Source organism: Micrasema longulum, unplaced genomic scaffold, assembly GCF_059751315.1.
Source record: "Micrasema longulum isolate JH-2025_06_02 unplaced genomic scaffold, ASM5975131v1 h1tg003131l, whole genome shotgun sequence".
Taxonomy (NCBI): domain Eukaryota; kingdom Metazoa; phylum Arthropoda; class Insecta; order Trichoptera; family Brachycentridae; genus Micrasema; species Micrasema longulum.
The window spans coordinates 13190-36621 of NW_028280227.1; the positions used below are offsets into that span (position 1 = coordinate 13190).

Genomic DNA, 23432 nt, shown 5'->3' on the forward strand with positions numbered 1-23432 from the left:
GAACATTTTAGAGAAGGTAATTCAGAAGTCTAGGCAGAAGTATATAAATTTAAAAAATAACATTTTCAGGCGTTGCCTAGTACGTAGGTGAAATAATTAAATTAGATGAATTTCACCCGCATAAATAAAGGTTTCAGCTCTTTAACTTCAAAACATCAACAGATGAAATAATTGAAGGGATATAGATGTTCAAATATGGGCAGAATGGTGAATGTTACACTGTGTGTAAAGTGGCCACTTAAACCAGCCATTGACAGGTCATAAGCCCTGTAGATGCCTAGACTTCTGTATTACCTTCTCTAAAATGTTCGTCATCTCTGTTGTTATATGTTAATATTAACAGCTCCCCGGGAAGTTGAAATATGTCCTTGTCTACAAAAATTTGGACAAACCAAAATATTGTTGAATAAATAAGTGCTAATATTAGAACACAGGTGTCTTGTCAAAAAAAAGTATCTAATTGTATTTATTTTATTGTATATTAAAAATTAAAGTGAAATTCACTGCGCTATCTAATTATAAAAAAAAGAACTGCGTAAGTCTGTTGATTCCTATGAGGCGGTCGTTCAGGATTGTATTAACAAGTCCACACGTACTAAAGTTAAAAACTTTAGTAGACTTGTGGAAGCAGTTCTAACAAACCAATCCATGTTTATTTTCCATATGTTGTGACCATAGAATTAAGAATTGTCCAGAAACCGCATACGAGCATCAAACAAAAGGCGACAAAACTACTCATAAATGAGTAGTTTTTAGTTTTGACTCATTAGTTTCTTTGTAGACGTCGCTCAGTACGCAACTCCTAATTTGAATTCAACTATGCCGTGCTGTGTCCCTTTAAAGTGTAGAAATACTGCTAGGATCTTAAAAAAACAGTATAGGAGTACATTTCATGTGTAATTAGCAAATTAATGTGTAAGTCAAATTGTCGAAGAAATCAAAATTGACATTTCGTTAGTGTTGTCAGGGTAGTAAATTTTTTTACCCTACTTTGCCCATTTAATGAGAGAACTAATGAAAATTGGACCTTGGATTAAACAACTCTGTGGTGAACATTTGACCAACGTTATCTTTAAAACATCAAATATTATTTAACGTAAATATCCGTTTTATGTAAAATAAAATTTTCTTTTAAAATTTAAGTTCAAAGTCCATGAATTCAAATACCTTTATTAAATGACCTTTTACTTATCTACTCTGTTGTGTCAATCAATGTTTCCGCGTGTAGAATTAAATTTGAGAGAAATTAACAGATTGCTTTTTTTTACCTTTAATTTGTGTTATGGTTATATTTTTTCCCATCTGGCAACATTACGTGGCGACTTCACGAATGCACGCGGTGAAAGTGGGGCATAGTGGGGGGATTTTTGGACACAGTCCGATGCATTCAAATATGATTCTACGCTCCTTCTGGACTATTCTTAATTCTATGGTTGTGACTGTTTTTTAAATAATTTAGTTAGCACTAAAACTATGGTAGGAACAGTGTTGATGTACTGCAGGACGACGCTCTCGTCGTTATATGCTATACTGTGAGACTTGGACTACGAATACCACAGCATACCCAGCCAAATCCTTTGCTTTCTATTCAATGACTATGACTTTGGCTTTTGACCTGTCATTGGCTGGTTTTAGTCGCCACTTCACACACTGTGTAACACTCACCATTCTGCCTCTGTTTAAATATCCACATTTCCTAAATTCTTCCATCTGTTGACGTTTGTGAAGTAAAAGAGCTAAAACTTTTTTTTTGCATCACAACAGGCCAGGAGGCCCAATTACAGTGGTGAATCACAAGTACGAACACACAGGGTTGAGAAAAATCACATCCGATTTTTGTGTTTTTTTTTTTTTAGAAAAGAAATATTTGCGTTCTTATGATTTACCCAAATATTTCATTTTGAGGGCCATTTTCAACGAGTTGTAAATAACTCACTATTAGAAAATGGAATCAAGTTGGGGTAGAGTGGGATTCGAACCACAGACCTTTGGTCCGTGAGTCCGAGACACCAGCCACAGGACCACAACTCGATCAAAGTGTGTTCTCTCCGGGAGTCGAACCCGGAACCTTCTGCGCGTGAGTCAGGTGTCTTAACCCTTACACCACGAAGGCCGCCGAATGCGGGTTGAAGTTGGTGAGATTTATCTGGGTGAATTATTTCACCCACTGGGCACTTTAGTGTCTTCAAATTCCAACTGACTTTGTACCAAAAATATTTATTTACTATAAGTAAAAGAGCTGAAACCATAGAATTAAGAATAGTCCAGAAGGAGCGTAGAATCATATTTGAATACATCGGACTGTGTCCATAAATCCCCCCACTATGCCCCACTTTTGCTGCGCGCATTCGTGATGTCGCCGCGTAATGTTGCACGATGGAAAAAAATATAATTATAACACAAATGTTAGGTAAAAAAAAAAATTCTCTAAAATTTTATTGTGCAAGCGGAAATATTGATTGACACAACAGAGTAGATAAGTAAAGTTTCATTTAATAAGAGTACTGAACTTTAAACTTTAAACTTTAAAAAAAAAAAACAATTTTATTTTACATAAAACAGATATTTTTATATCATGTTAAATAATATTTGATGTTTTAGAGATAACGTCGGTCAAATGTTCACCACAGAGTTGCTTAATCCGAGGTGCAATTTTCATTAGTTCTCTCATTAGATAAGCAAAGGAGGGTAAACAAATTTACTACACTGGCCACTCTAACGAAATGTTCATTTTGTTTATTTGACAATCTGACAGATGGAAAAATGATCCAATTTTTAAGTAATGCATTTGCTACATACACATTTATTTGCTAATAACACGTGAAATATGATTCCATCCTGTTTCTTTAAGATCCTAGCAGTATTTCTGCACTTTAAAGAGCAGAACACGACACGGCATAGTTAAATTTAAATCAGGAGTTGCGTACTGAGCGACGCGCGACGTCTACAAAGAAACTAATGGGTCATAACGTAAACCTACTCATTTCTGAGTAGTTTAGTCGCCTTCTGTTTGATGTGCGTATGCGTTTTCTGGACTACTCTTAATTCTATGGCCGAAACCTTAATTATGTGGATGAGATTCATTCGGCTGAACCATTTACACATCAAATCATTTGAAAAACTTCACGGAGTTTTAAACTCAAATCCCATTAAGGAAAATTCAGTCCTAAACCTTTCTCCTCAACATTAATTTTGTCCTCGAGAGCTATACGATTTTCCATTCTCTCTCCTTCCAAAATATTTTTATATATTTTTATTTCTGATCCATGCAATTCGGCTATTTACGTGGCGTGGGACGCACTTCGCTCACGCTGTTCAAATGTACACGAATATGTAATTTTAAATATTAAGAAAATTACGAGTGCCAGACAATTTTCCTTTGCCTCCCCGACACTGTGCGAAATAGACGACTGCATGTCGGACTGATTATGCCTAACCTAAAATTATTCAGAATAAAATTGTTTTCAATAATAATAACAATTGACGACAGGGATGGAGAATATTTTAGAGAAAGGAATGTGAAAGTCTAAGCATTAACAGAGCTTATAACCTGTCATTGACTGGTTTAAGTGGCCACTTTACACATTGTGTAACATTCACTATTTTGCCTAGGTTTTAACATACGTATTTATTCAATTCTTCCGTCTGTTGATTTTAGTGACGCTATAGAGCTGAAACCTTTGTTGTTGTGAAGAGATTCAACTAATTGAAATATTTCACATACTAGGCAACGCCGGAAAACAATTTTCCAATTTTTAAACTTCTCGGACCAGTTGGTTTTATGACAATATTTTGAGTTTGTCCAAATGTTTGTAGACAAAATACTGGATTTTAACCCCCTAGGGAGTCATTAAAATTTACAAATTACAACAGGGATGGAGAGCATTTTAGACAAGGGAATATGAAAGTTTTATGAATAATTAAAAAACAAAAAATCCCACATAGGCATGGCCTGTGCGTGGTTATTCTAAATCTAGAATATATTTTATAAATTAAAGACGAGTGATACTTTAATCCACAAATTTGGAATATCCAGTGACCGGTTTCATCGCTTTCGCGACATCTTCGAGACTGGTATATTTATTAAAGAGTTCAATGTATTTATACAAAACTAAGGTAAGGATAGATAATTCCTAATAATATGAAAGTAAATTAAATAAAGTTATTTTTATCTTAAGGATCATTATCAAAAAAAAATTCGTGTTAACTAATAAATTGATATAATGTTATTTTAATAATTTTAAGTATTTTATTTTTTTGTAATTATTTTAATGAGTTTAAGTATAGGATTTTTACAAAAATCACACTCATGAATGATGGGGCACTAAAAATTCTTTTAAAATAATTAGAAATGAGAAAATGTTTAAAAAGGCCATAAAAAATGGATAGTGGAGCTGGGTAGAAGTAAAATGCATTGTCTCATTCGCCCAAACCAATATTGAATTAACTGCTCCACAAATGTATAGTTCATGTTATGTTTTTGTTATTTTATTGTACTTTTTATAATATAAATAATATAGGTGTACATAAATTAATTATAAACTTAAATACGCAGTGTTTAAAACTTTCTGAACATTTTTTATTCTCACATGTAAAATTAATTTTTATTTTTAATATTGTTAAGTGGCCTCGGCACGGGTATCCCCTGTGAGGTTACACTATGTTATTATTAATCTTTGTTTATAATGGAAAAAAATATATAAATATGTACGAGTATATCACTTTTTTTACATGAAATATTGCATCTGTAACGTGATTTGCTATCTCTCTTTTTTTTTCAAATTGTCATAATATCTTAGGTATTATGTAATTCACCGCTGTAATTGAACCTCCGGCCTGTTGTCATGAAAAAAAATGTAACTAGTATTTGAAGTAACGCGTCTATAATGATTAGTGTACGTCATTGACAAAGTCTTCTCCAAAATGGCTCCATCATTCGCGGTCATTTGATGTCGATTGCGAAAAAAAGTCTGATTTAATCCCCAGTTTGTCGTGAACGCGCATAAATTAAAATTCGGATTTAAATATTGTGACATTGAAATTTTGTTTAAATATTTATCGATGTACCTGCTTGAACGAGATTTTTCTTAAATTGTACAAATAGCGTCTACAGGGACATGTTCATTATTATCTTTAACCTTGCCAGAAAGTACCTATACGGTGTGTAAAAAGTTATCTAGCAAAATTTACTCACTATTATCTAGCAAATAAAATTTTAGCAATAAATTGCTCATATTATGTATTTACATCGTACATAGGGGCCCATATTACAGTGAAAATAAATACGTTTTGTTTTATATTGTAGAATTGGCTCTGCTCTTTTTAGCCATTTTACTGGAATAAAATTTATTATTATTATTATTAACATATTACAACAGCGATGAAGAATACTTTAAATAAGGGAATATGGAAGTCTTGGCATTTACAGGGCTTGTGACCTGTCATTGGCTGGTTTAAGTGGCCACTTTACACTCTGTGTAACATTCACCATTTTGCCTATGTTTGAACATCCATATTTCTTCAATTCTTCCATTTGTTGATTTGAGTGAAGTTAAAGAGCTGAAACCTTTATTGTAGTGAAGAGATTCAGAGATTCATCTGACTGAATTATTTCACATAAATTGGCCACTTAAACCAGCCAATAACAGGTCACAAGCCCTGTCTTCCAAGACTTCCATATTCCCTTATTTAAGGTATTCTCCATTCCTGTTGTAATTTGTTAATCTTAATGACTCCCGAGGGGGTGAAATCCAGTCATTTGTCTACAAACATTTGGACAAACTCAAATATTGTCATTATTATTATTACTATGCACCACCATGTGCGAATAAGGATTTGATGATGATGACGACTGTGAAACAAATTTTTGTCTAATCTGTCTATGTGGGACACGAAAATTAATAAAACTAACGGTTCAAAGCAACCTATCTTATTCAATAATTTGAAAGGGTATAAAAGGTCGTATACCCTTGCAAATGTAATTTATGCTCAATGGTAATGAAAATTTTTAATTCTTTAGGAATTCATATTTTATTTTAGATACACGACCAACTTTCAATTGTATGTGTCTTTAAAACTTAAAAAAATACTTTTAAAACGTGGTCTTTTGAAACAAACCCATTTATTTGGCAAGTAAATGGAGTATTGGAAAATAGCCCCGTCAAATGTACATGTTTATGTATACTAAACTGACCCAAATATCAATACAATTTATTATTTTGTCCTACAATAATATAACATATTTATGAATATTTACGCTTTGAAGACTATAATATATGGGGATCTATTTTTTGTATTTTCTCACAAAGATGTTGGACAGGTACCTTTTTGTTGATTTATTTTACTCGCGTTGCAATTTTCGAATTTCAAATCATACCGCCACGCGGTCATTTACGTAACCGTCAAAACTCTCTCCGTCCCTTTCTAAAATGGCGGTGCGCTGGTATTCCGACGCTTTCGCCCAATGTTCCTCGTGTCTTGACCGCACTGGGTCTAATTATGGAACGGCTCATGCTGAGTAAAAATAAACCAGTCTGAAGCTTCCCTATGCTCGGATCTAGAATCGCGACTGCTCTGCTTTTTTTTTCCAGTCGACGCGTCTGCATCCGTCTCTCTCGTGCTTTTTGCAAACCAACTGACAATAAACAAGCGAGCTTTCTTCTTCTTTCTCGGTTTCGGCGGTCGGGTTTGATTATTTCGTATATTCGCGAATGTGCATCATCATAAGACGCGACGTCATCCGCTAAACATTTTTCATTCTTTTTATTGCGAATTTTGTCTCGAGTACCTACCGGCTGATCGAGTTTTAAATATTAATTTCTTCAGATGGCAGCACCTAATTTTCAGTTTCATAATGGCGGCTTTTCAAACTCAAACGTCAACATAACGTACTATGGCGTTATTGTCATTTTTTTAATAGTTTAAGACACGTATTTTATTTATTATTTTTATCACACGCATCCTAATAATCATAACTGAATCGTAAATAAATGTGGATTATGTTTTTTAAATATTTTTATCGGTTCAGTATTCAAAACTTCAACGGCATTCTGTTGTTTTTGTATCTTGTTTTCTAAAATGTGTTGTGCAATATTTTCATTTTTAATGCATTTAATTGCAAAAAAAGGATATTATATGCACTATAACCATAGAGTCTATGAATAAATCATTATGTGGCGTCGGCATTACACGGTTTGTGATCAATTTATATAAATATTTATTTGACATTTGAAAAAATGTATTTTGTAAACATTGCTATAATTCACACACACATTGTTAAAATGAAGGTAAAAAGATTCCGTTTTATGTTCAATAAAGTACAATGAAAAATGTGATCACAGTTTTGTAAATTTAATTCTTTACATGTGTAATGAAAAATAATAGTTATTGTTTATGGCTTAATCTGGCCTGAATTTGGAACGTTTTTTTTAAGTTATAGTCAGAATATGAACACCCAATTGGATGGGTGTCTTAAGTATATTTTTTTTCAATTCAAATAAACTTAAGAGGATATCATAGAATTAAGAATAGTCCTGGAGCTCAATCACAGATGGCTATCGACATGCTAAAAAACGTGCTAAGTATTTGAGCGATCACCACGAACAATCATGAACACGCTGAAGTTAAAGCGGTCGCGTTGCAAAACGAAATTCAACTTCGGTCAGTTCAAGAGGATTGGTTGAATCTCGCACAGGAACTTATCTATGGCGTTTTGCAACGCGACCGCTTTAACTTCAGCGTGTTCATGATTGTTCGTGGTGATTGCTCAAATACTTAGCACGTTTTTTAGCATGTCGATAGCCATCTGTGATTGAGCTCCTGAAGGAGCGTAGAATCATATTTGAATACATCGGACTGTGTTCGATAACTCCCCCACTATGCCTCACTTTCGCCGCGCGCATTCGTGGTGTCGCCGCGTAATGTTGCACGATGGGAAAAAAATATAATCATTACACAAATGTAAGATTAAAAAAAAAAGCAATCTGTTAATTTCTCTAAAATTTTATTGTGCACGCGGTAATATTGATTGATACAACAGATTAGATAAGTAAAAGATCATTTAATAAGAGTAATTGAATTAATGAACTTTGAACTTAAAATATAAATCAAATTTTATTTTACATAAAACGGATATTTTTATATAATTTTAAATAATATTTGATGTTTTAAAGACACCAAGTCCACAACAGAGTTGTTTAATCCGAAGTTCAATTTTCATTAGTTCTCTCATTAGATGAGCAAAGTAGGGTAACAAAATTTACTACCCTGGCAACACTAACGAAATGTCCATTTTGACTTCTTCGACAATCTGACAAATGGAAAAATAATTCAATTTTTAAGTAATGTATTTGTTACTTACACATTCATTTGCTAATTACAATGAAATGTGATCCCATCCTTTTTCTTTAAGATCCTAGCAGTATTTCTACACTTTAAAAAGACACAACACGGCATAGTTGAATTCAAATCAGGAGTTGTGTACTGAGCGACGTCTACAAAGAAACTAATGGGTCAAAACGTAAACCTACTCATTTATGAGTAGTTACGTCGCCTTCTGTTTGATGCTCGTATGCGGTTTCTGGACTATTCTTAATTCTATGGAGGATATACTTGTATATTATATATCATTGTTTATCTGCCACATTCTCGCAAATTTCTCCCCGATACTGTGCGATAAAAGACAACGGCACGTCGGACTAATTATGTCTAACTAAAATCGACGTTTCGTTGTCTTTAAAACCTCGTTTTTACGTTCCTCAATTTTACGTTTACCCGCTTTTTACACCGAAATATTTAGGTCCCATTTTTTTCTTTACATTCTCATTCAAATATTCCCCCAATTAACGTTATTTACGTTTTTCATAACCCCGGTTTTACGTTGAATTTTTTTTAACTCATTCGATCTGTCAAAAGAAAACGAGCCGCGCGCCGCCGCGTGAATGGCGAATAAAATCAAGGTAAATAAAAAAATGTGTAAATTATTGTCTCAAAGTAGGTGCAGTGTAACTTACTATTTTGTTTAAGTGTCTAATTTTGACATTTAACGAAATAGTGGCATGCAGTTGACGCATGTTAACGAAGAATAAAGTCTTTACATCAATAAATTACGATGCAGAAAGTTTAAAAATTTGGCAATAGAAATATTATTTGAAGTTATAAACATAATGTGAAAAGAAGATATTTCAAACAGTTTTCATAAATGTGTAAAACAGTTTGTCCGCGATGTAAATGACAGTTGAAGTTTTGTGGTGCCATACTAAAAAAAGTGATACCATATAAATAAAATTTCCCTATATTTAGGGAAAAAATCGTTGTACACATTTTATGCAAATTCAAATTTTTATTTTCGTCGTTTTAAGGTTGAGTACCTAAAATTATTTAAACTAGTTTTTTTTTTTTTAATTCAATAAAAAATAACACCTTGTATTATCGCTTGAAAAAAATCAAAATATTTTCAACTAAATCATGGTAAATATGAAAAATCCCCAATTATGACAGTTCTTAAATTTTTTCTGCAGTATATTTAGTAAAGTCTAGTACAATAATTATATTTTTATGTAATTTAATTTTTTCCATAAATTTTTAATTTCCTCAGTTTTACACTTTTTTTGTTGCTCCCTTGAAAAACGTAAAACAGGGGTTTTACTGTATATCCACTATCATACTTTCATCCACATTGCTGCATTCCACATTCAAACATCATCAGAGACACAGATTAATCCATTTTGTCTATGGATGTTTTTTCTCGTCGTCTTTTGGTTGTTTATGACTGCCGGCGTTATGGTTGCCTGTTGTGGTTTGGTCGCTGGCCTCGTAACAACAACCGACAATCGACCATTTAAAGGTAAATCTTTTGACGTTATAATTAAAAATATTTTTAACTTGCAATCACAATTATTTTCAACTGCAATTTTAAATTGATTAGACAGCCAACGGTGAAACTGGCGTCGCAGATTCAATTCCCGCCATCGTCATGATAATTGGCTCTACAGCCCGCTGTGAGCCTTAGCCTCCTCCAACATCCATCGCCATCTCCCTCTATCCTGGCATGCACTCCCCAGTCCATGATGCCAATAGCATCCACGTCCCGCCGCACTCCATCCGGCCATTAGAGTTTGGGTCTACCAATGCCACATCTACCTTGGGGCTTTGGGCACTCTCTCGTCCCTCATTATTTCTACGTGCCCTGCCCATCGCTTCCCTATTTCAATAAATTGCACTTTGTTGGGTCCATTGTAGGCATTGTAGACTTCTTCGTTATACTGTATTCTCCAAACTCGGTTTTCCTGCACAGCTCCGAATATCTTAGTATTTTCCTTTCAAATATGACTCTTCAAATACGTCTCTCTAGACGTCTCATCTTTTTTTACTCAATACCTATCATTCAGAGCCATTAGCAAGTATAGGTAAAATAAAAATCCAAGAAAGGTTTTTACCCAACCGGTCTGGATGTGGTGTATTTATCATAAATTCCTTCCCACCTCCTGACAAACCTGTAAAATAGAGGCTTATCATGATATTCATAAAAATAAAGTCCACCTGCTCCATGAAGAAGTATAGGAATTGAAAAATTTTCAGATGTAAAAATTAGAGCATTAAATTGTACGTCAAAGTTTCTTAAAAACATACAAAAAAAAATCATAAATAATATTTTGACCAAAACCAAACATATTACAACAGTGATGAAGTACATTTTAGAGAAGGTAATATAGAATTCTAGGCATCTACAGGGCTTATGACCTGTCACTGGCTGGTTTAAGTGGCCACTTTACACACTGTAACATTCACCATTCTGCCCATATTTGAACATCTTTATTCCATCAATTTTTAATCTGTTGATGTTCGCAAAGTTAAAGAGCTGAAGCCTGTATTTATGCGGGTGAGATTCATCTAGTTGAATTATTTCACCTACATACTAGGCAACGCCTGAATTTTTTTTTTTCAAGTTCTATTCTTCTTCATGGACCAGGTGGATTTATCAACAGTATTTTGAGTTTGTCAAAATTTTAGACAAGGACTGGATTCAACTCCCGGGGAGCTATTAACATTACCATATTACTACAGAGATGAATGTAGTAGAGGATAGTAGATTATAGTATGTAGGTGAAATAATTCAATTAGATGAATCTCACCCGCATAAATAAAGGTTTCAGCTCTTTAACTTCACAAACATCAACAGATGATAGAATTGAAGGAATATAGATGTTCAAATATGGGCGGAATGGTGTATGTTACACAATGTGTAAAGTGGCCTATTAAATAATAATCAAAATAAAATTAAAACTTGAATGCCCTCGTTTTATAAATTCAGTTTTGTAGTTGGTGAATTATTCCTCGATTGTAACAAAATTATTATTTAAAGCAGGAACATTTCTTTTACAACAATTTCCATTTTAACTTTCAAAGGTTGTTAACATTTTTAAAATCCTCATCCCAATTCTTATTTTAAAATTCTCACTACACCATTGTATGAGTAATCCCTATTTTCCTTACGTTAACATATTGTAATTTTAAAAATATAAGTATGTATGTGTATTTCTTACGTAGATTTACAAAAATCAAATCCGATTCCAAATGGCGCTTGTAACATCAACACTAGAAAGGAGATTACTAGATCCAATAATGGCGTATCGATACATCACAGAAAACATTCTGTAATGGAAGACACGGTTCGTTATTTGTGCAGTTTTATTTAAAATGGTGGACTCAATTTTATCCTGTATTTCAACGAAAATGAACCAAATTATATTTGATGTTAGTAGACAAATTGAGTCTGTTTATAAATGTTGAGTGTATCTCTCATCTGCACACGTAATCAATAGCTCATTACTAATTACCCATTCCACACACAAAAAATCATATTTTTCCTTTACAGAGATATCCAATTTTCAACTGTAGTGAATGTTTTTCATGTTGCGGATGTGATGCCTGTTAAATTAATATTTACAAGTAGACTTACCTGGAGTTTTATTGCATAAGTCGCGTATTAATTAAAATTAATATATTCTTTTTTTTTATTTAGATAACAAATAAAAGTACAATATTAAACTATTAGAATGACAGCTGTCAAACTAATTTTATTATTGATGGGAAATTACTGATCACTGATCAAATCGATTTTATCAGTTATTTAATGCAATCATGAAACTCTGTTTCCGAAAATTGATATAAAAAACGCAAAAACAAGCCTATTATAGTGTGTTTAACACAATTATTCACCAAAAAAGTGAGACATTTATACTTTTTTCATGAACAACATCAAATGAATAATTTTTTTTATTCGATCAATTTACATTGATCAATTTGTACCATCTCTAACATTTTTGCAAAATGATGTAACCTTGTAAGAACGTCGTTAATAATTAGGTTTATTTTAGTTTTCTTTTAGTTTTAAAGCTGATTTTATATATTTATGTTGATCTATATGTCAAGCATTATTTTAAAAAGAATAAATTACCATGCCAGATACAAATTAAGATTTTTCGTGTGTCAATATAAATAACTCCTTTGACGTTACTACAAAGTTATGTCTTCACTTTTACTGACAACTGTCATTCTAATCATGTTACATTTTAAGGACTATAAATACAGTTTTTTACATCAATTAAATACATATATTTACTAAATGTTATTAAATATTTGTATATAACCACTTACCGACTTTTCTATGTCTTACCGGTTTTGACCACAAAGTTAATGCTTTCAATATTGATAGTACATATGTTTACATTAATGTTTCCGATTACGTAAAAGAAATAAACTATTCTTGTGTACATAATGCGGAGTGACGTCTTACAATAGTTTATTTTAATTATTAATATTTTTATAATAAAATATATAAATTACAAAAAAATTACAAACAATGTTTTTAATCAGTGCTACATAAAGAAGAATTATAAATGTAACTTTTCACTTCTTTCTTAAATATATTATATTCCTGACTGTACTTTTTATTATCTTTGATCATTTCATTAAAGAAAAATATTCCTCTGTAAGTATAATGATGTTGTGCTGTAGTTGTTTTTAATCTGGGAATTAAGATATTACCACCTGTTCTAGGTCGCGTACATTAACATAGTTCACTTCAGCCTCGTGGTGAAATGGTCAGCGCGTTTGCCTACCACGCAAGAGTTCTCGGGTTCGATTCCCAACATGGTTGACATGAAATATTTATTTAAAAGGGTGTTTTCACACTAGAATATTTCATAGTCGGACTGGTATCTGAAGCGTAAGACTAATCACCTTACCTTAATGTAAAAAATTGATCGATATGCTGCGATTGGTGTACTTTTTGTTAAGTATTCATTAATCGAACAGCCTAGCCATTCAGCTGAATGCCGGCATTCAATGAACAATGAAAGCATCCACCCCTTTCCCGAAACTGTTCATAAAGACTTGTGTCTTTCTTCAGTTTCGCGTATCACTATCAATTTTTCAAAAACTAATTAATCGAAGTTTTAATATTTCCTTACAATCAAACCGTGAAAATAACAAAACAAAGAAACTTTAAAAGCTTTCATTGTACCCCTCACTGCAGTATTGTGAATTTGTGATCAATCAAATACACGTGGTCAGCACAATCACCTTTTTCTAATTTCCCAGTATGACAGTGAAGGAATACAGTGTTAGTTCCAAATTGAGACCGCGGCCGCACGCTCCAGATCCCGCCTCGGAAAGAAAGAAGAACGTAGTAATACAAACAAATCAAACAACGACACGAAACCCAAATACATATAGGAAACATTGGAATAATTTGCCCCATACGACATGTACTCGAGCAACAGAAGAGAAACAATACGTATCTATACCAAATCACAGAGGAACATCAAATTATCAAGACACTACTGGCAAAATACTACTACTACTTTCTTTAATGAAATGAACAAAGATAATAAAAAGTACAGTCAGGAATACAGTATATTTAAGAAAGAAGTAAAAAATTACATCTATAATTCTTCTTTATGTAACACTGATTGAAAACATCGTTTATATCTTTTTTGTAATTTATTTATGTTATTCTAAAAACATTATTGATAAAAATAAAATAATCTATTGTAAGATGTCACTCCCCATTATGTACACAAGAATTGTTTATTTCTTTTACATAATGGGAAACGTTAATGTAAATATATGTATTTGATTAATGTAAAAAATTGTATTTAGTTGTAATATTGTATTTTTATTTGTTATTAATAAAAAAATAAAAAAAACTCCTAATACAGATCCTAACATGATCCCTATCGAACCTAGGCGAAATTACTTCTCGTCATAATACTGAATCCCTCGCAAAAACCACTATCCTAATACCAACAGTAGAAACAATCCTATGCAAAGACCCTAATCGTCCTGATAATCTCTCAGACCTTAGAGCAGACAAACCGGGTCCTAGAACATAGTCGGCGCATGGTTCTCTGGAGTTAATGAACAGCCAATATTCCTTTCTCGTACTAATATTTTCACGATCTAGTCAAGAATGAACGTGTCCATTAATCGTACGTCATCGGTAATACCGACAACAAATCCTTTTGCTAATTGAAGGTTCAATATTCTAATGAAGAAACTTTTCCATTATCTTTTCCAATTGCTCTTTAGATCTTCACATATAATTTATGCTTGATTCAGGAAATATAGCCGTACAAAATTGACTCCATCATTTAGAATATTACATTATGTTAGCATATTGCATGGGAGTGTACAGACAAACAAATAAACCTAACACAATCTTATAGTGCCTGGTAAATGACAGATTCCTTTACCAATAATATTTTGAAGTTATCGGTGTTTCCTATGAATAATAACCGCTGTCTCAGAGGTCATTCATTAAAATTGAACACTACCTCCTTCGCTTCCAACTCCGGGAAGAACTTCCTGACAAACCGACTTCTGGAGCGATGGAACAACCTTCCCGGGAAAGTGATTTGTGATCGAACACATACATGTATAAAGTTTTCCATTTATATTTCCATTATATTAATGAAAATTATCATGTTTGATTTCACATGTTCATATTTATTTGACGTTTAATCATCATTGTGGTCAGATATGAAGCAAGGTATAAACGCATGCAAAAAATAAAAATTCCCGAATTAATCAATCTCTAGGGTGTAGAGAAGATTGAGAATAGCACCCCAGTGCCTCTATTATAAACACCTTCTTCATCTGTATATATCAAGGCGGTATACTTAACTTCTGTACTATCTGTATCTTACCTCGGTATGTTCTACCTGCTTGTCATATCCACATCATATGATCGAAACAAGCCAATGGAATGACCGCAAACAATTAGTCCGCGTTCCTTACGTCATTAACATTTAAAATAGTTGTCATTTTTATTTTAAATAGGCTTCTGTAATAAAAAGTGCTCACTTCAAAGCGATTATAGACTCCAATAAATTCCAATTCAAGCAAAAAATGCTCGCTTGAACATGAATTTTGCATGACTTTTGGAAATCACCTAGACGGTACACTTAATGATCGTCTGTATGTATCTACCGATCTGTACCGATCGACTACAAAGCCGGCTCCTATAACGTCTCGATACATACACTCGGAAAGATAGCAAAACAAATGGAAAAAATATAATAACTAAATTATTGTTTTAGAGTGGTAACTTTCTGACACATATAATCTGTGTCTGACGTCTAGATACTCTTATTTGTTAATAGGACAGAACCTAGCGACATTATTTCCACATCTAGGCGTTTGTTTCATTAAAGTGACAGTTATGTCGGAATTTAATTCGACTTCAAAACTTACGTATTTCTCTCTCATATTTTTAATTGGTTTTTATGAAAAAAAGTGCCAACCTCAAAACAATAAAAAAAAATAATAAATCATAATTAAAGGAAAAATTGCTCGGTGGAACAAAATTTTTGACACTTTTAATGCGTAGATAAACGTATCGAGGGGTTCTAGACTCGTCGGTATAAAATGATGTACTTACATCAAAACTTCATGGTGGGGGTATCGATACTGTACCTTTTGTCGGTCGGGAGACTTTTATCTTCAACTTTGACGTCATACTGAAGCTATGTCATTTTCGAGCGTAGATATGTGTACCGTGACGTACGCTTTCCCTTGATTCATATCGATGTATCTACCCAAAACTTAAAGGTGGGTTGGTAGTAAATCTTTATAATCGCTAGAGGGAATTTATCTTCAACTATACCGTCAAGGTGAAGGTATGACGTCTTTATCTTCCCATCATAATCGAGGCCCAGGGCCCGTATTATAATAGGAAGTTAACATTTATCTGGAATTTTCTCTACAAAGTCAAATTAATTTTTCTACCTGAAAAATATAAGAAGTACACATTTTTATACATAAATATCCATTTTACTGCTTGTACTTTTAATATACTGATGAAGATGACGTTTCTAATTGCGGCCCGGGAACTGATTAATGACGAATATAGATGTTTCACTTTATGCATATGTCTTTCTCACACTAATGTTTGCATGTGTTAAAAAAATCATTAATTATCTTTTTTTATTTTTTTTTTAATCATAAATTTCATAAAAAGTACATGTTTTTGTAAAATTCCAAACATATCTACTTTTACCCATCTAGTAAATGTTATCACTGTAACTCTCCAAAAAAAGAGACTAACTCTTGTGCTTGGAGAGTGACTTACGCTGTTTTAGTTGTTTATTTATGAGAGTTTATATATTTTTAAATACGAGTACATGAAAAGAAAAAAAAACATAGGATATATAAAGAAAAAACATAAAACAATAATACATTCATACTAATTAAAATTTAATGTTGTTTGTACATGAGTTCAAAAAATTTCTTTAGATTAACTTTAAATTTATTTATTGATATATTATTTTTAATGGTTTTTAGTTCATTAGGAAGATTATTATAATTTTTTACACCTTTGAATACAAAGCTATTTTGACCATGACTTGTGTGGAATTTAGGAATTTTAATATTATGTAGGTATCTGAGTGACTTATTCATTTCATTAATCTCATTATTTTACATTGTTGAGGGCAACACAATATTTGATGAATATGAGATGCGGCTAGTAAGGTCAGCGCTTTCTTAATTTAAAATACACATTACATTCTGATTATATTTTCAATACAAATACATACATTGTCAATCTCCAAGTTGCTTATTCAATTGATACAAAACCCTTTTAAGCTTTTTTTATGTTGCATGTATTTTGTTTTTGTGTGTTGTATGAATAATTGATAATTGTAACATTGAGGTAAGGTTTTCAGTCTTAGGCTTCACGTGCCGGTCCAGGAACAGTAAAATATTGTAGTGACCTACCTTCAAATGACTTATTTCATGTTGACACTGCCAGGAATCGAACCCGTAACTTCAAGCACAGTTGGCAAATGCGCTAACCACTGCATCACAAGGTGGATTTACCCCCACTAGATATTTGCCTGAGAGTAGCCATTGAGTCTTAAAATGCTCATTGAGAGTTGTGGTTCTATTTTTTTTTTAAAAAGAGTTTTAAAAAAAATGTATTTGCTTTCGTAATAATTTTCACAAAAATTTCAATTCGAATGGGAATCATGAAGCGGATTTCGGGCCTTTGATACGTGAGTCCGCGACACTAGCCACTGGACCACAACCCGAATATTTCACACACTGAACAGCTATGTCTCCAGAGTGGCAGTTTTCAAACTGTTATTCTTATATAAATTTTCAATCCGGGAAACAGTTTTATAATTTACATATTGTACCAATATGGCACAAATCATCCTCATAAGGATGGATTAATTTCTTTAAATGCTTTTAAAAAAACTGTATTTTTCGTCCTAATGGACACAGACCCTAACAAGGCTGTACATTTTAAATACAAGTCTCCCATGTGAGGGGAGTTTTAAGTCAAAAAGGTCGAGCTCACTCCGGGTTGGTAATATTGAGAAACAACGATCCGACCAAGGTGTACCATTTGTATTGCCAGTCTATTAATGAAGGCGGTTGGCTTTTTCTCCCGTAGGACAGCGGAGTGTCCCGGGGGGCGTCTCCCCTGACCAGCCAGGCGTCCCCGTCGTCCTGTGGAACCCTGGTCACCCTGAGCCATAGGAAGAACTCCAGCGTGGGCGTCGAGCAACTCAGCAAGACCAGCGGTGAGTGGTTTCACGATTATAAAATAAACTGAACTTTATCGCCGTACCCCCCTGCTGGTGCAAGAACACGGCTTCACAATTTTTCAGTCCTAAAAATACCATTCAGAAAAACAAATTTTTATTATGAAACTAAATTTTTTCAAATTTAAAAATGGGCAGCAAAAGTAAAACAAAATGGTAAAGGTTGTACGTCATTTTAAAGAAAATTTTCTGCTGTACAAGATATTGTGTTTGCTTTCATGTTAATATTAGTTTATTTGAGTTCATTCAAGCCTTCAAAATGCAACGCCAAGTAGATAAAACTGAGCGTTTTCGACACCTCTTCCTGCTCGCGTTCAATCGAGAGAATAATGCTGCCAAAACTGTTTGCCTTATTTCCGCAGTGTACAGTGAAGATGCTATGAATTATTTACTAATTTGTTTTTTTTATTTTTTATATTGTCCTACCGTTTTCCTCATTTGGAAAAAACTGACGCAACTTATGTTAACACTAACATATTTGTCAATAATGTATTCTCCGTGAACTCGCGGTGTCATGGTCAGCGCGTTTGCCTACCGTACAAGAGGTCTCGGGATCAGTTCCCGACATCTTTGATATGAAATATTTATTTGAACGGGTGTTTTTACACAATAATATTTCATGGTCCCTGAACCGGTACCTGAAGCGTACGACTGATCATCTTACCTTCATGTAACAGAAATGATCAAGATACGCTGCGATTGGTGTACCAATGCAGTGCCCTATGCACCATTAGGTGCGGAAAGGGAATGATGATGATGTGATCTCTGAAAATTATCTTTTGAATGATGTATAACTTTTACCATTCTGTTTTAATTTTGGTTCTCATTTTTAAGTTTGAAAAAACCAGACAGTTTGTAACACTTAATACATTTTTTTTACTAATTCATAATTTGGGTTAATTTATTTTTTTTTAGAAATAATTTGAACAGTTTATTAAAATTTCATTTATCCTAAGTAGATCTACGACAACTTAATAATTGCAACAAAATAGGTGTTTGGCGTCTTTGAAACTGAGTTTGAAAACATTAACACTTTGCAACCCGGAGCCGCGTAAACACGTGATTATATAACCACGCGTTGTGTCTCGGTCCCGTGTTTTCACGTGGTTTACCACACAAGGCACAAAAAAAGGACTGAGACCCTGTATATGTGCGAACATTGCAAACGCTGGCTAAACTATCATACAAAAATAACCTATTAAATTGTTTCAAATAAGTATGAGAAGTTTCAATTGATTCAACCCAGTATTTTCATAATTATGACACGTTTAAGAAACCCTTCACAAAGCATGAAATTTCACAAAAATGGGCCGGGCACATGGTAAGTTCTATGCGTATTCGGCCGGTGCTCAAAGTGTTAACACAAAAAATTGATAATATTTATGCTTACCTCTTTTTTCTTCTTTTATTGCCACTTCGCTCCATGGTGGCAATTTTTATCCAGCCGCTGCAAATATGGATTCGTAGCTACAATGGAGAGACTCTCAACTTTTAAAGCCAGTCCTTCAACTTTTCCTTGTAAAATAATTCTGAATTTTTTATACTTCACACAAAACCTCCAAAGTACTCTAGTTTTCTTTTCTTGATTGTGTTAAGTATTTACTTTCTTTTCCTATGTGTCTATGTGTTAACACTTCTTCGTAAGATTCTAGATAGCGTTCTTCTATAGCACAACTTCCAAATGCCTTGAATCTTCTTTATAGTGGCTCGGGTGAGAGTCAAGGTTTACGCCGTTGAAAAGTTCCAAAAAGATATAGCATTGCATTAAAGTTTTGAAAGTACAGGTAAATGTCGTTTACGCCGGTTAGATTTTTGCCGATTTACAATTACGCCGGTTGGTGCCGTCGTGGTAGACGACAGTGAGCGCCGCGGGTCTAATAGCAGACACACTTTTACATGTTGTTTTATTCTATAACCGTGTACGCGAGCAGCCTATTGTACGTGTGAAATTGGTTCCGAGTTAGTTTTCGTTTTGTTTTTAAGAAAAATAAAAAGATATAATTATATTTTTTATTTAATATTTATTGAAATTAAGAAAATATTCAAATATTTTTAGTTTATGCTATGTTTCTGCAAGAAAAGAAGCATCAATCAAAGCAAATGAAATTGGATGCTTTTTTTCAAAAAAGTGTGATAATTTAATTTAGTATTGGTGAGTTAGTATTTATTATAAAAAAAACATTATTTCTATATATTTATTTATTTTGTAAACGAATTTAAACTGTATCTATCAAATACATTTATAATTTATTTTGAATATACAGGGTGTTCTTTAAACCCTCTCACATCCGAAACCACGATGATCAGTATGAGCAAGAAGACATATTGGCACATTAAAATATTTTTTTAGAACAAATAAAATTTAAAAAAATAAAATATTTAAAAAAAACAAATGGTTGCTAACTTCTGCAGGAGAGAAGGGGGGAGGGGGGAGGGGGGAGTCCGACACACCGTTAACCACGCGGCCGCGCCCCCCTCGCTTCTCCCCTGCAAGAAGTAAGCAACCATTTGTTCTTTTAAATATTTTTACAAATTTTCTTCGTTCTAAATATTTTTTTTAATATGCCAATATGTCTTCTTGCCCATACTGATCATCGTGGTTTCGGGTGTGACAGGGTTTAAAGAACACCCTGTATATAGGATATGTATTGGGGTTAAAAGAACATCCTGTATATAGGATATGTATTGGGGTTTAAAGAACAACCTGTATATAGGATATGTATTGGGGTTTAAAGAACACCCTGTATCTAGGATATGTATTGGGGTTTAAAGAACACCCTGTATATAGGATATGTATTGAATAAGCCTGTTAGATTGTTCTTAGAATTTTGACACGGAACCTAACCTTATATCTTCCATTATATTTGTGTTTATTTTACGTCGATTTTATTTACGCTGGTGTCTCTCAGAACCCCAACGCAAAACAACGCTTACCTGTACTGTTATTTATTTTGCTTACCGATATCTCCATACTTAATAAAATATAAAATTTTGGTTTCAGAAAATTGTAATATCTCTGTCCAAACAAAACTCTATACACACTTATGTATTTATTTATTTATTTAAATCTTAAAGTAGGGCACACATATCATACATATTGTTATGTGTGTTCTAATAATAACATTGCAAATATATTTAATTTATAAGTTGTTTATCACATATGTCTTGACCATTATTTTAAATTTTGATATGTTTTTTTCTTCATAAATATTTTTTTCCATTTCGTAATACTTTTTAATTGCTTTAAATAAAATTGAGTTTTGTGACTTTGCCTTTTTCCTAAATGGAAGTCTAATTTTGTTCTTTTCTCTAGTATTGTGATCGTGTTCATGCTGGTTCCGATCAATTTTTTTCCAAAATTCTGTTTTTTTATTAGAGTTTATAATTTTATGAACAAATATCATTGTATTGTAAAATATTCTTTGTTTATATGTTAATAATTTCATTTCATTTATCGACTTTACCCTCGTGTATCTGTTTTTTTTCAAAATGATTCTAAAGGCTTTATTTTGTAATACAGTTAGTTTATCTATGTTTTCTTTGTTTGATAAAAATATAATGTGGTTATACAAGTTGTTTCCGGTTTTAACATTTAAAAATGATTTTCCAGGTCTGAACGGTTTACGAAACATCGGCAACACGTGTTTTATGAACAGCGTTATACAATGTCTCTCCAACACTCGTCCCCTTATGGAGTATTCTGGAAACCCTGAACAATTCAACCCTGACATCAACACCACACTCAGTTGTATGAAGGGCGCTCTAATCAAAGGTAATTGTTTTATTTATTGAAGCGTGACGGCTATCCTTAGAAAAATTTGTGTACCTGGGAAGTATATTTACAAGCATCACTACTACCCATTCTAGATTACGCTGATGTTACCTTGACTGATTTGAGCTGTGAGCAACTCGATAAACTTGAACGACTTCAGAATACATTCATAAGGTATATTTTTGGTCTTAGGAAATATGACCACATTTCTGATTGTCGTAGGCAACTGAAATGGCCCAAAACTAGACAGCGGACAGATTATCATTCCCTCTCGCTTCTGTTCACTGTACTTCATAGTCCTAACGCTCATATATATACCCCCGTGAAAAATTTCAACGTCTATCAGTTCATGGTTTACCTCTGTGTTCTAATTCTCAAAGCACTCTCTTAATACCAGGGGCGAACCGTGTATAGAAGCGATTATGCGCAGCTTACCATTATATTTGACTGACAATAATAATGTTTTACTGTAATTTTATTTACAGAAAAACAAATAAATAATTACTATTTATTTTTAATCATTTCCACCGTTTGTTTCTTTATCATAATATAAATATTGATATTAATAAAGCGCGCCCAGCGCCTGCGGTGAGCCAAGAAACTAGCCGATTATTCCAGCTTATTTTTTCATACTGTCTTAACCCCAGTGCGGGTTTTTTTTCCTAGATTAAAGTTGCAGATTACACAAATTATTTGAAGATTCTTGATTTGGAAAACAGTATTTCAAACATTATTTCTTAAGGGCTATTTTTCTTTGAGATGGTACTTTTTACATAAGACCATTTACTTTCATGCGTCATATTGCAGGACACATGGCTCTCGACGTGGCCGTTTTTAGAACAATTCGGCCAGTTGACATTTCAATTGAATATTTAATATCGACTGAATTCGTTGTGCTATTTTTTAATGAGTTATGTATTGAAGTAATGGATAATATATCACGAAGTTACGTTGTTTGAGTTGATTTCATGGATGAGAGTTGTTGTATCACACAGAAAACAAAAAAAATGTACGTTAAATGATCCCAAAATAAAAGTTGTATGATTTTTCAGCATTCTCTACAGTGATTTCTGAACTGTGGCGCGAGGGGGAATCCGACAGTGTTGTGAACACAACGGCCCTCAAGGCGCAGATCCAAAGATTCGCCCCACGCTTTATGGGCTACAGCCAACAGGACGCGCAGGTATTGCATTTTTCAAATAATCATATATTTGTGTTGGCATAAGTTGAGTCCCTTTTTTCCGAATTTAATTATGAGCACTGAAAGTAAAACAAACTGGTACTGTTACCCGAACATGCAAAACCATGACCCAAAAAGATTTGACTCATTTCATAGTCACACCCTAAAACTCCTGCACCAAGTTAATAACAAAGACAGTAATATGAATAATCTAGAAATAATAGAAATTCACAAAAATTTAAATTCTGAGAACAACCTAATTAATAATCACACATTTAACCACCCCTCGCCTTTTTTTTATTTTATTTTATTTTATTTAGAAAACATACAGTCATACAAAATCAGTATTAAAAACAACAATTTTTAA

The 23432-nt window shown here is 33.1% G+C and overlaps 1 protein-coding gene across 1 annotated transcript in view; it reads left to right on the forward strand.

Moving 5' to 3' along the window:
* Positions 1-23432, forward strand: part of LOC148271073 (uncharacterized) — a gene marked incomplete at its 3' end in the record, with an annotated part of 40388 nt that overhangs the window by 10951 nt on the left and 6005 nt on the right. Inside the window, exons 2-4 of the mRNA XM_088241873.1 lie at positions 17963-18092; positions 21724-21885; positions 22938-23068. Of these exons, the coding sequence (XP_088097999.1) occupies positions 17963-18092; positions 21724-21885; positions 22938-23068 (423 nt within the window). The remainder of the gene's footprint in view (positions 1-17962; positions 18093-21723; positions 21886-22937; positions 23069-23432) is intronic.